Below are 14710 nucleotides of genomic sequence, written 5' to 3'. Positions count from 1 at the left end.
CTACTCAGCCCACCTTCACAGGCGCACCCAATGGGCTGGTCGCGGACCACCCTGTCCCACTGCGCGCCCTACACAGCCCGGGAAGGCTGGTCATGGACCACGCTGAGAATGGGACGAGCGCAGGGAAGAGCCCAGCCGAGGCAGAACTTCGACGACGGAGCCATGAGTCGCCCGAAGCACCACAAAGGCTGGGAGGACATGACGGCTCAGGAGCACAGGAACAAATTCCACCTGTAGGCTACTCCACGCTCTGGAAAGAGGTAATCTGAGACAGCAAGGCCTAACAGGTACCAGAAGGCTCAGGAGTACTGAAGCGAACATCAAGAAGGGCAAGACACCACACCAGGACACCTGGACGAGGACCTCAGGCACAAAGACTTGACTTGACTTGACATGAAGACGAAATGAAGAGGAGCTCCACGAAGAAGACCTGACGGAGCTCTGGCAGGCAGGAGCCTTCAGAGTGAAGTAACTCTGATGCAAAGCGAAGATGTACTGTGAAGACAGCCCTTTTATAGGGCTAGAGCAGGAAGTCCATCCTTAGGTGGGGCCAGCACACTTCCTGTGTCTGGCCCTTTAAATTCAGAAGAGAGACGCGCGCCGGTGCCTAAGAGAAGGAAGCAGGAACTTGTGCAGGACTGCGGACAGTGGCCTGCACCGACCTCAGACACCAGAGACGCAGGGCTGGGCCTGGAGGTAGGCCCCGAAGACAGCAGCGGCTCCAGCCGCTGCAGGAGGCCCCAAGGGCAGCTCCAGCCGCCAATCCAGGCCGGGGCTGGCGGCCTCCGGCCGTGAAGATGTTCGTGGCGTCTGTGGCAGCTCTGTGCCGCGAAGAAAGCATGAAGCGCGGCTCCCAGGCCGCGATGAATGCAGGAAAGTCCGCAGCTCCAGCCACATAGCGAAGGCCCGACTTCGGCGGTCACAGCAGTGTCGGGAAGAAGCATGGGAGGTGAGTGGAGCCTGCTCGCGGGGGGACCTGCGGAAGCGATTCATAACATATCCTTTGCTGCATGTGAGTGGTTCCTGGTTTAATACTGAGAATTCTCTTTCCTTTCTGATTTCTTTTTCTTTTGGGAGTCTGCTGGTTTAAATTAAAAAAAAAAAAAAAAAGAAGGGTTTACTTGAACTGATCATATAGTTGATGGTATTGAGTTTGTCTACAGCTAGCTTGTTACAGGAATACTTGTAGACTAGTGTCCGCACAAAGATAAATGAGGTGAGACAACAGCAAATCTGTTGATTCTGATCTCTGTCTCCATCTGCTGGTTGGCGAGCATAACCCACTAGTCTGGCCTGGTCTGACTGTATTAAAGGAAAGGAAATTATAAGGTAAGAAGTAATTTCACCTTAGTCTGTATTTTAAAATTCAAAATGAGACAACAAACTTAATGATGTCTCCCCCATAGGTCATCTTAAGAAATATTTTCTTTCCCAGTGTCTCTCTGATCATCTTGGCAATGTATTCAAGGCTTGTCCCAGGAAGGCCAACCATTATCCATGTTGTTGGTTCATTTAAAACAAAGCAGACAAAACAAAACAGAAAATCTCCCTCTACCAACATAGAGCAGTGTTGTGATAGATTACCTTTTATCATTTTGTTAAAACTGATGTACTTGAACATAAAAGAAAATCAACCAAGTTTTCACACAAGCTGCAAAGGTAATTTCAGAGTGCCTATATTACAAAGATGGTGTCTGGATGAAAGGGTCTCTGCTGTTTGATGGTTACATGCACATATTTAACACTGGACAGTGGTAAGTGTAGACAGAAACCAAATCTTACTAAATTAATTTATATTACAAATAATGCATTTGAGAAGAAACAAATGAGAACCCTGAACTCCCTGAAATATTGACGCTCTTCATAATCCAAGGGCATATTAAATAAAAATAAGCATGCGTGATTTTGAATCTAAAATTTGAAAGTCTTGATCTCCTACAAAATGGCAAAGTTAAGTCAAACCAGCCTTTTTCTTTTATATAGTATAAATATATATATATATAATATTTTGACCTGGCAGTTTCCTCTTGTTCCATTAGGCTTCCAGCTCATTTGGAACTGGCCTCTTCCAGGGCTCTAGCACCATGAGCCTTCATCCAGCTCAGCCATTACAGCGACAATCCTCTGCCAGGTGCCATAGACCATTAGCTCCCTCCAGAACCCAGTGCACATGCACCCCGAGTCTACTCGGTAGGCGTCACTTTAGAGTGATGGCTGGGATTTCCTCCCCCGAGGTGGGAGTGAGGGGGTGAAAGCTAGTATAAATATATTCATTATAGCAACCATCTAATAAAAAGCAGCCAATATCCTTAAAAAAAAAAAAATTATCAAACTTAACAATCTATGGTACTTGGGTCGTAGCAGCAGTCTCCTATGCTGTAATCCAGTACCATATGATACAGTAGCCTAGCAACATTAGGAAATGTACTCGTAGCAGCTCAGTGTTGTATGATACAGTAATCGTATTCAAATTACAGTGTACATTGAATTGTAGTCCATGTATAGGTTTGCTTTCATTTATACAGGCTCTCAGCTTTTGACCAACTGCAACCTTGGAATCTCCTGCAGCCAGCTTCATTTCGCCTGCCGTTCACGCAGCTCAGGAAAATAAAACAGTCTACAAATTTGTTTTACAAGCAAAAAACAAAACCAAAAATATATATATGTATTTAACCTTTCGTGAAGGCAACATTGCACTTTTGCCAACTTAAAATTAAGTTCTATAGAATTAAAGTACTGCTCAGTGTTGTAGGCTTTGGTATGCAGTGGAAGTCACTTGTTCAGTAGTGAGTTGCAGTTGTTCAGGAGATACAACAAGGACAGTACACCTGTCAGAGTTGCTCTATACTATCTTTGTTCTTACAGTATTGCTACATATTTTAAGGTCTGCCCACCTAGCTGCAGAGATAGTCTTAAAGGTAACAAGAGTGAGAACAGCTTGACCAAGCCTTTCGAAGGTTGAATAGACACTGAGTGGCCTCACTCCAGCATGGCAGCACTCCCTGCTTGAAACAAAAGGAAGGCACAAGAGTCCTGTCAGAGATTAGTGCCGGACACGCTCGAGTCTGGAAGAAAAGTTGACACAGCCCGGTAACTCTGAGCTCTGCGGATCATGTCTCGAATCTCTATGTTCAGTTCCATCAGCCTGGTACAGATTTCGGACAGGTTGTGATTAGAGCCCACCAGGGCATAAGTGCCAGTTTGCCCCAGAGTTTGATGCCGGAAGTAAATATTCAGTAGCGTCTGCACCTCATCATCGGAACTGCTCCCAAAGATGTCATTCGGCCACAAATTCCTGCAGTCGGAAATGTAATAAAATTTTGGTCAAAATCCTGCAACTATATATAATATCTTGATTCCTCCTTCCCTCCCCCAAACAAAATTTTGTGCAAAAATAATTCAGAAATAGCCTCACCTACCACTTTATTACATAATACATATTAAATACAGAAATCCTATAACACATGGGCTTTACTAGATCTTATAAAACTGCAAACTGGCAAACAAAATCTTACATCTCTCTACCTAAGGACATAAGAACATAAGAAATTGCCATGCTGGGTCAGATCAAGGGTCCATCAAGCCCAGCATCCTGCTTCCAACAAAGGCCAAACCAGGCCACAAGAACCTGGCAATTACCCAAACACTAAGAAGATCCCATGCTACTGATGCAATTAATAGCAGTGGCTATTCCCTAACAGGCCGATACAGTAAAAATCGCCACTCTCCTGTGCACGCGATTCAGAAAAAACAATTATTCAAATTAGGGCCCGCGGTAAAAAGAGGCGCTAGAGACACTAGCGCGTCCCTAGCGCCTCTTTTTGGACAGGAGCGGCAGCTGTCAGCAGGTTTGACAGCTGATGCTCAATTTTGCCGGCGTCGGTTCTCAAACCCACTGACAGCCACGGGTTCAGAAACCGGACGCCAGCAAAATTGAGCATCTGGTTTTCAACCCACGAGCTGCAGGCCGATTTTAAATTTATTTTTTTTTAAATTTTTGATTATTTTTAACTTTTGGGACCTCCGACTTAATATTGCCATGATATTAAGTCAGAGGTGCCGAGAGAAATTAACGCCTACCTTTGGGTAGGCACTAATTTCTGAAAGTAAAATGTGCGGCTTGGCTGCACATTTTATTTTCTGAATCGCGCAGGAATAACTAATAAGGCCATCAACATGCATTTGCATGTTGCGGGCGCTATTAGTTTCCGGGGGGGTTGGACGCATGTTTTTGACGCGCTATTACCCGCGTCCAAACGCGGGTTAACAGTGCGTTTCGTTGGAGCGCAACAAATTCCAGAGGATGTTGTGCATATAGTGGTAAACATTAGCTGTTAAGAAACATTTTAATCACACCTTTTTTGTTGTATTAATTTTGTGTTTAAATTTTAGCAGTGGAGATTTAAGGTTCGATATTAGACAGAACAGTAATCAAATGGAATCAATCTGTCTAGGTAATATAAAATGCTTTTATTACATATCTCAATGTAATATTAGTAAACATTTTATCAAGAATGTTTTACAATATCAAGAAATATAAATGTCCAAAAACCCTCAAACCCCAAACTATTGATGCAATGGCTGCCGGCTTTTGCAGGCCCACCCCCTGCTTGGCCCCCCCCCCCCCCCCCCCCCGTTACTGCCGGATTTTCTAAATTCTGCGAACTTAGAAAATCCAGGCCTAAGTCAGCTAACTCTGAATATCAGAGATAGCTGGAAAACTTATCTGGCTAACTCAGCTCCACCCAGATATGCCTCTGGAACACCCCTAACCTATCTGGCTACATTTTAGCAGATAACTTATTACCTAGCTAGAATTTAGCCAGATAATTACCCAAATTTTCATTTAGCCAGAGAACGTTTCAGTTCTCCGGCTAAATGTTTTTGAATATGGCCCTTGACATTGCCATGACTTCAGTTTTACCTGATTTCATCTTTATTTTAAGGATAAGTAATCCAAGTGTGGCAAGATTATTCATATTTTACATTTTTTAGGACTATCCCCTTGTGCTTTTCCCTATATTAAAATGTTTCAATGTAGTCTGGAGAACTTTTTCACACATTAGATCCCAGCCGTAAACTTTTCTGTTGCCAAATGCACATTTTCTATTTGCCTTACCAAAATTAACAAAAGATTCTGAAAATGATTTTGAGCAGCATTTTTACAAAGAAAATCAGAGGGAGCACAGCAGCCGTATGATTCACATAATTGGTGCTTTACCCTCCAGAGGGACAAAAGTGCAAAGAAAGATAATAGCAGCAAATGTGCTGGGGCCAGAGGAGCTTGTGGATGGTGTGACAGGAACCCGTGAAAACACCGCAGGACCAGGTGACAGAAGAAAAGTCAGAGTTGCAAGGACAAACACAGCTGACTATAAGGAAAATGAATAAAAGCCAGATGAATGAATCTGCAGTAGCTGTGGCTTGCATGCAAGAAAGCTTATGGTGGAGCTTTACAGACTGCCCGGAAGGAGGCAGTACAGAGTGGCCTGAGAACGGCAGAATAGAGAAGTCAGAGGGAGGCGCTGCAGAGTACCCACTGCAAAATGGACAGAGAGCAGTGTTGCAGAGGAAGATGGTGCAGAGGAGTTGGAAGACAATGTGAGTAAAGTTGAAAGAGAGTTAAAGTCTGAAGGAATGTGAGTGGAAGAAAAGCCCCGCAGGAACACCCAAGTAGAGATCAGAGAGTTTGGCTGGGAGAGGATTGGACCTCAGAGCTCCAGATGGACTCCTATCAAAGACTATGGGTAGAAACTGGGCCAAGGGCAAAGCAAGTGGTTAAGGGTAACCATAATGAGAGGGTGAGAGCATGACTCTATAACCCCTACCCAAAGTTTCGCTAGCAGAAGGCCAGAAGAGGCACATGGGGAAGAAAATTTACTTCCTGGATTGGATCCAGGAAGAGTAGGAGTGCTCATCCCAATGGGTTCGAACTGAGGGGGAGGCTATGTAAAGGAGTACCCCTGTACCCCCTCTTTAACCTGTATGGGACCAGACATCTAGCCTAGTCCACCTTAAATCCTATAGCAAGAGAGCTCTGTGGATGGGACCTTGCTGAGCAGGATAAGAGGCTGAGCCCTGCTGGGATCAGGAGGCCCTGCGTCTCCAGAAGGCAGTTCCTGAACCCTCTGTCATAAGGTACAGCTGGAAGTGCACCGCTGGAGGGAAGCAGTCTGCATGTTTGTTAATGCCTTTGAAATCTTTATGAAGGCTGGAGTCAGTGTGCTACATGTCTCCAGCCTAAGGAAATTACTTGCCTATCCCACAAGGTAACATACACATGTGTATGTAAGGATTTTTCTGACATTCTGCTTATTGTTTAGCATTTCATATCCGTTTGTTTCCTCCAAAGACTATCAGAGACTTTTTTTTTTTTTTTTTTTTTAAAGAAGACAGTTTAATTAAATGTCTGCTTGCTCCATGAATATGGTTTCAAATAAGAGACCTTTTGGATTACAAAGCAAGCTACATTGTCAAAATTCATAAAATGTACCATCAAAAATACAGAATTAACTTGGTTTTTTTTTAATAAGATAAAACTTTTGTTAATGGGATGTATCATGCTGGACAGATTTGTAGGCTTTTACAGAGTACATTATCAATTTTGCTCTTTTCACAGGTGATAAAACTGCTGGCAATGATATCTGTGGGACTATACATCTGTTTTACCTTAGCATTATTATTTGGTCTGTTTTATTTGTTGTTTTACTGTTTTAATACTATTGCTATTTTATGGTTGTAGACCACATTGTGTATTTTGGTACAGTTAAATATTATTCTACTGTTTTGTTTTTTTTTGTGATCTTGCATTCAGTTGTTGCCCTTATTTCAATATTTTAATCAAGGAGCAGGACAATCTATTACAAACTGAACTCAGTATGGGACTATACAAGTATAGGATTTCTGAATAGGCACTAATGGGTTAAAGGCCTTCTCATAAACCCATTCAGAAGTTTAACATCGCAGTAAGACCTTACCATGGTGCTGAGCTTTCATAAATGAGCCCCACTGGAGATTTCTAAGAGATTGCCTAGGACAGTCTGGACACAGTGCATCCTACGCTTGGGCCTACAATATGCATTTATTCATTTGCTTACCAAAGTATGAGGCGAGTAGTTGAACTTACCTGCACTCTCGGATGTGATGTAAAGCTTTCCCGAGCTCATTGTTCTTTAAGCACTCCAGCATAGACTGGATGGCTGCTTCTGTGGAACTGAACGTAGGCTCAGATGAAAGAGCTCCCACATTCAGAGGCTCAGCCGCAAGAACAGTAGTCGCCTCCTTGAGGTGTCTTTTCAGATCGCTCAGTTCTCTCGACATATTTAGCAGCTGTTGAAGGAAAACAGTATGTAATTCAACACTTGAACTCTAGGGCAGGGGTGCTCAAGATATATCAAATGAATATGCATGAGATTTATTTGCATACTCTACTTCCTATATATGCAGATATTTCTCATGCATATTCATTAGGGATATCCTGAAACCCTGGCTGGCTGAGGGGTCCAGAGGGCTGGTTTGAGCACCCCTGCTCTAGGGATTATCTCATCCTGCACTAAGATTAAAGGCATGTATCACAAAATCATTAAATGTAATCTATGGCTTCTGCTGATAAGGATTCCGGTTATAAGAAATGTAACACTACTAGGTACAATTCAAACACCACCTGTCCACTATATGAAGGGGACTGTTTGTGGAAAGCTAAAATTAATCTTCTTAAAAAGATCTAAACATTTAGGATTTTGATTCTGATTTTCGTGGCCGGATAGTCACTTCAAAATGGAACACAGTGTAGTTAACCAGGTTAAAAAGAAAAAACATAACATAGAAAATGTGTTATATATTCAATGGCAGGTGATGACTTCCTGCTTCAATGATGTCATATCCTCATCACTGGTTATTTGTCACACTTTATTTAAGTGTTATTTAAGTGTTGTCTACCCCCATAAAATGGGGGTAGACAACACTTAAATTACAAGAGAAACCTGGAAAGCTGTTTTTCATTTAAATAATGCAAAGAAATGTTTACTTTCATACTAGTGAACAATTGCCAACAATTATACTAATGTAAATGTTACCTATGTGTTCATGATGGTGACTGCTTAAAGAAAAAAGATTAAAACTATATTTTCCTCAAAGATGATGCATTGCATGGCTGTTGCTAACTTATTCTAAAAATGTACTAGAAGCTATTTTGAGAAATAAATTAGAATTTTTCAAGAATTATTTTGATGGCAATAGTACACACACACACATTATGGCTGACTTGCCGAGTTCATTTTTTTTTTTTAAACAAAAAAAAAATCCATTCTTTTGCAGATGCAATGAGATATTAAACTTGTGGCAGGGGGTTCCTACCAACACTGGCACCACATCCAATGGCACTTTGTACCTAGGGCAAGAATCCTCATTTTGGAAGGCCTAGAAGTGATAAAGGGATTTGGCAATCTGAGCTGCAGCAGTTCTAAAGCATACTATAATGATTCCATCTATTTTGAAGAAGTAAAACTTCTATTGGCTGACAATCTCTAGATTGAGAAGAAGAAGAATAGTGACTGACAGTTAAAAGGTCTTCGCTCATGACATACCTCCGGCACGGAGCTAACTTCATGCACTTGTCCAATGAGCTTACAGTACGACTGAAAAAGCAGCAACAGCTGGAAGTGGAGCTTATATAGTCTTTGACACAGTTCCAGTTGCTAAATGAAAAAAAGAAGGAGAAAAATCACAAAGGAGGCAATTTCCAGAGACGGTCAGCCCTGGGAGGAAGCACCCATGAATTCTGCATCAAGTTTCAAAGTCAAAATCCGTTCATACGTTCACACTGAAACTTGGTATGGGTACAAAGTACCCGTGAATTTTTTTGCACCTCCCTTTTATTTATTTATTTCTACAACTTCGATTTTGCTAATCCACCAATCAGAGAACTGAAAATGTAATTCATGAGCATTCTAGTTTCCTCCTCAGACCTGAAGGGGCCTCAGCAATGCCGCCTTTCAATGCGGCTAAAACTAAAAGTCCGGGCATTACTTTTAGCTGCATGGAGGGAGGACAATCTTCAGACAGGCTGTTTACAAGCAGAGATAGCTATTTATCTATGTAAATGGATTTGAAAATTGTCCTTCCCCAACTATATCTGCTTTGTATAAATATTTTGCAAGAATCGATAAATATTACCACAGTTTCTCCTTGCATTACAACCTTTTGCTTGTAGGTTGGCCCAGTGGCTCAGTCAGTAAGTGCTGTGCACCGCCATCCCACATCAAGTATTCTGCTCCCTTCCTCAGCCTAGGGATGCTACAGAGGCAGTACTTACAGCCTTTGGGGGCGGGGGGAGAGTCCTGGTTGCTGCATAAGGGTGATACCTAGAAGTTGCTGGATTCAGAGACCCGAGATTGCTGGGTTAATGGAAGAGCCCTTCTACATGCCCATGACCAACACTGCAATGACCAGCCTAGGTATGGGGGAGGGAGTGGAATACTGAAGAAGAGAAAAATCCTCAGATAGTTGCACCAGATCCCAGCCCTGGTTCCACCTGAGCTGGAAGTACAAAGGCACAGGAATAAATTATTCCTTATTAATACAGTTTTGTCATGGAACATTTTGGGGGAAACAATGGATTAATCATAGTAAAAACATCAAGGTAAAAAGAAGATCCTGAATAGTTTTGGATTTTCTATTTCTTCATGACAGAACCACCTCTACTTCACAACATTTATATCTGGTGCATTTTTTAAGAACTGTAGGAATAAAGCCATATTTGAAAAGAACAGTGTATGATTTTTATAAAAAGTATGAAGGTTTCTACTGAAGCATCTCAAAAGTTACGAAAATATATATCAGCAGATAGCAGACTGCTTTCCTGATCAAATGTTATGATTGCTGTATCTATAAGGGCCGGTATTCAGACGCAGAACAGCTAGTTACAGTAAGTTAGCCGGATATAGCTAACATAACAGAGATATTCAGTGGCTTGAATATCCCCGGCTATCTTAAAGGTAGCCAGATAAGTATATCCGATTAACTTTAGGTCAGCCCTACAGCATGACCAGAGTTAGTCACATAAGTTAAGTAGCTAAATCTGGCCTGCCCTGAAAAACCTCCCTCCCGCCCCTGGACCATTCCCAATTTATGCAGCTAAACTCCAGAACCTGTTTGTGGTTCTCCAGGACTGGAGTTGGCACCCCTTTCTATACTGATGTAACATTATCAGTCACTCGGATACCTCCATCTCATTACACCTGAAACCCTCTGATTTTACTTGGATGGTGTTTATAAGCAAATAACAAATGATAAAAGGATTCTGAGGGCTCGCTATAAAGAAATAAGTTTAAAATAACCCAATCCGTGTTTACTTTTGCATTTAATTTACAATATATTATAAGGGTGACCAACTCCGGTCCTCAGGAGCCACAAATAGGTCTGGTTTTCAGAGTAAGCCACAATAGAAATGAAATAGATTTGCATATGCTGCCTCCATTGATGGCAAATGTATCTCGTGCTTATATCCTGAAAACCAGGACCAGAGTTGGCCACCCCTGATATAGGGGAAATACATGATCTGGATGGTCTTAAACCAGTGTGGTTGGCTGGGACAGGAGGGAGGAACATTGCCCTTGAGCCACTGGGTGGCTCTGATAAATTAAAGCTGAGGAACCAGAAGGGCTACGCATAAAACTACCAATCCCACCCCAGAGAAGCCAGATTAGTCCTCAAGGATTACAAAAGGGGGATGGCTGGGAATAATATTGTTTCTGGCAATTCTAGGGCTGTGGGTAAATATGGTAAGACAGCCAGTTAATTAAGCAACTTATTTGCCTATATGTTTGGATTGATGCTCTTGAAGATTTGATTCTGGACTGATTTTCAAAAGCATTTACATGCTTAAAATGTGTTTTACACATGTAAATGTATTTTACCTATGTTAGTGCCTGTTGAAAAATCCTACAATATATGCCACTGAATTATCCATAGGATATTCATGTCTAAGTGCACTTTATGCATGTAAATGGCTTTTTAAGTTTGCTACGATACATGCATAACTCCTTTCAAAATGACCTCCTAAGCAAATACTGCAAAAATGGGCTTGTAAAGATTGTAGCTGCTGGAAGTAAAATCCTTACTGTGCAAATGATCCTGGAACTATAAGTACTGTATTCATGTTTAAGCCTACAGTCTGTGGGTCAGGATACCATCATTATGGGAGCAATTTTGTAACATAGTGGATAAGTTAGTAAGCAAATAGGCACAAGTTACATAATTGTTCAAAGCATATTTACAATTACAAAACTATTTGGTACACATAGTTTTGCCAAAATAATTTACATTACATCCATACTTTATAAAATCACAAAGTATGCATGTAAGTCCCAGTTCCACCCAGATTCCTCCTCCTGGTAGGCCTTTCCCCTGTGTGCATAAAAGTATACACATTCAGTGTGCATGCATGTAATTTTTCACACGGATTGGTCACGCAATTTTCTAAAAGGCCATTTCTGTGGGTAAAGCATCATTTTATCTGCTGAAATCCCCTTGAAAATTACCCTTCAAATAAAACCAAGTTTGAACTCTAGGAATGTGTGGCTTGCACACTCAAAACCCATTCAAATGACAGGATTTGAGAGTGTAAAACTTCATGATGCAGTGTACATGCAGTCCAGTCCTCTAAACACTGGAAAGGTGTACTACATTTAGTACACAAAATGTCCAAAGGCATTCTTTACATTCTGTGTGTATATATTCCTGCACAATCCCCAGTCCTTTCTCTTCTCCCCCTTTCTCTTCAGTCTTTTCTCTCTTCCCTCACTCGATTCAGCCCTTCTTTAGTGCCCCTCTACCCAATCAAAGGATTATTTCATTTGATGTATTAGCAAATATAGCTCTAATGCGCTGTTATGCTTGAGCGAGATGGAGTTTACAAAGCAGCGAACTAAAATCCTTGATTTACAGCTTTATAAACTATCTTAGTACCCTCTTGTGGGCCTTCTATTATCTAAGCAAAATGTGTTCCTGTTTCAATGAGATGTGCCAGAGATTTGTGCTAGAGCAATGTTTCCCAACCCAGTCCTGGAGGCACACCTCACTAGTTTGTTTTTTTTAATATAAGCACAATAAATATTCATGCGATAGATCTGCATATATGGTGGGTCTCCAATGTATGCAAATATCATATGCATATTCATTATGGACAACCTGATAACTAGACCAGTTATGAGATCTAGTGGCAGGACAGGGTTGAGAACCACTGTGCGAAGGAATGGCTGCAGTCTATTTCACCGAAACATAATGCAATGGCAGATAAAATATTCCAAGGCTCACTTAGTCTGCCTGTGGCCAGTAGATTGCCTGGCACACTAGATGGGGCTTTAAGTCTTTACCTACAATTTATTTATTTAAAAATCATTTATATTCCACATAATCTAACATATTCAAACATGGATTACAATAAAAAAATTAAAAACTACAACATAATATATATTGAATAAATCACCTATACCTTGCCCTAAACTAACACAATGCCTCTAAGTCACCCTCTGCAAAAGCTTTGTGGAATAGTTCTGCTTTTAATAACTTTCTAAATTTAAAGTGCTCAGATTTACCTCTTATTGCCATAGATAGTGCATGCCACATAGCTGGCGCAGCAGTGGAAAAAGCCTTAGCTCTAGTTCTATGCAGCCGATAATGTGTTACTGAAGAAATTACTAAGAATTCTTGACTACAAGAACGTAAATCTCAGCTGAACACAAAAGCAACAACCATATCTTTTATATTATGTGAAACATTGTATACTACCTTATATATGGTAGCAAGTATTTTAAACTGCACTTGAAACCTAATTGGTAACCAATGAAGTTTTTTTTTAAATGGCTTAATTGGCATCCTCCATGGTAAATTAAAATAACCCAAACTGCTGCATTCTCCACCAGCTATAAAATCCTCAGCAATTTAGCCATCAAATTCTCTGTTTCTAAACTTCTATGAGATGACCATGATAAGAGGTCTTCACCTTCCTGAATTACTACTTCAAAAACCTCTCAAACTGTTTTTGAAAATAACATAAGCATTCATGGATAATACTATCCCAATAACACAGTAATAATTATAGCATGAAACAGTTTAGTTTTCCAAAGAAATTTAACCGGTCGATTTTAAAAGCCCTACGCGTGCCAAAGCCGGGAGAGACACGTGTGAATCTGCCTGGCATGTGCCGCAAGGATTTTAAAACCAGCACAGGTACACGCAAATCTCCCGGTGTGGGTATAACATTATTTCTCACCAAGAGGGGAGGGGTGTGGACGTGGTCTGGGTCGAGCACGGGCGGGACATGGGCAGGCTGGGTCAGTAGCATGAATCCAGCGTATAAGTATTTATACGCACAAGTGTGCGCCGGGGTCTCCTACCACTTAACTTTACTTCTGCTATAGACTGTGGGGTAGATTTTATAAATTTATGCGCGCGCGTACTTTTGTTCGCGCATCAGGAGCGAACAAAAGTACGCTGGATTTTATAAGATAGGCGTGTAGCCACGCCTATCTTATAAAATCCGGGGTCGGCACGCGCAAGGGGGTGCACATTTGCGTAACCTGCGCGCGTCGAGCCCGGCGCGCGCTGCCTGTTCCCTCCGAGGCCGCTCCGAAATCGGAGCGGCCTCGGAGGGAACTTTCCTTCCACCTCCCCTCACCTTCCCCTCCCTTTCCCTACCTAACCGACCCCCCCGGCCCTATCTAAACCCCCCCTACCTTTGGTGGCAGATTTACACCTGCTGAAAGCAGGTGTAAATCTGCGCGCGTCAGCAGGCTGCTGGCGTGCCATCACGCAACCCGGGGGCTGGTCCGGAGGCCTCGATCACGCCCCCGGACCGGCGTCACGCCCCGACACGCCTCCCGCCCCGCCCCAAAATTTGTGCTGCTCACCCGACACGCCACGACACGCCCCCTTTGCAAAGCCCCGGGACTTACGCGCGTCCCGGGGCTTGTGCGCGCCGCCGAGCCTATGCAAAATAGGCTCGGCGCGCGCAGGAGGGGTTTGGGGTAGGTTTTCGGGGGGTACGCACGTATCTTACGCACATACCCCTTTGAAAATCTACCCCTGTGTGTAAGTCATGTAACAAAAAAAATATGATAGCAGGATTTTAAGGGTTGGGGGTAATAGGGTGAAAGGGAGGCAAGTGAAGTCCTCTCCTTTACTGGGGCGAACTGGGAAAAAGGCCAATTGCGTCACGGCGCATACCTACTAAAATTCCCCCCACTCACACGCTCAAGATGGCATTTGCATGCACACGTGTGCATCAATATAAAATCGTGCACACATGTACTTGCGGTTAGCCGATTTTATAACACACGTGCCTATATGCGCATATTTGTGCATATGTTATAAAATTAGCTCGTCCATGTGTGCGTGCCGGCATATGTGTGCACATGTGAGCACGCATGCAGGTCTTAAATTTTACTTCTAAGTGTGCACTGTACCTATAGACTGTAGCCGTGTACTGTGTTATGTCATTAATAGGATGTATCTCATAGTAGTGACAGAAAGAAAAGGAGACAAGATTAACCTGGACCTGATTATTGTCTGGAAGAGTAAGAGGGGCAGTTTTCAAAAGCCTTTTAGTCTGCCTACCTGCACAGGTAAAAGGGCAATTTGAAAAATGCCCACCCAGTATGCGGGTAAAGCAGGTGCAATTCTCTGTGAGTGTTTCTTCCTTAGGCAGTTT

General features: G+C 42.4%; 1 protein-coding gene across 1 annotated transcript in view; it reads right to left on the bottom strand.

Moving 5' to 3' along the window:
• Positions 1 to 1565: 1565 nt before the first annotated feature.
• FRY (FRY microtubule binding protein) overlaps positions 1566 to 14710 on the bottom strand; it is a 496652-nt gene continuing 483507 nt past the window's right edge. Inside the window, exons 59-61 of the mRNA XM_029602654.1 lie at positions 8586 to 8696; positions 7127 to 7329; positions 1566 to 3295 (exon numbers count right to left, since the gene is read on the bottom strand). Coding sequence (XP_029458514.1) covers positions 3037 to 3295; positions 7127 to 7329; positions 8586 to 8696 — 573 coding nt within the window. The 3' untranslated portion in view covers positions 1566 to 3036. The remainder of the gene's footprint in view (positions 3296 to 7126; positions 7330 to 8585; positions 8697 to 14710) is intronic.

This window comes from Rhinatrema bivittatum, chromosome 5 (genome assembly GCF_901001135.1).
Source record: "Rhinatrema bivittatum chromosome 5, aRhiBiv1.1, whole genome shotgun sequence".
Taxonomy (NCBI): domain Eukaryota; kingdom Metazoa; phylum Chordata; class Amphibia; order Gymnophiona; family Rhinatrematidae; genus Rhinatrema; species Rhinatrema bivittatum.
Note: the sequence above shows the minus strand (reverse complement) of the source record. Positions and strands in the feature narration are given on the sequence as shown.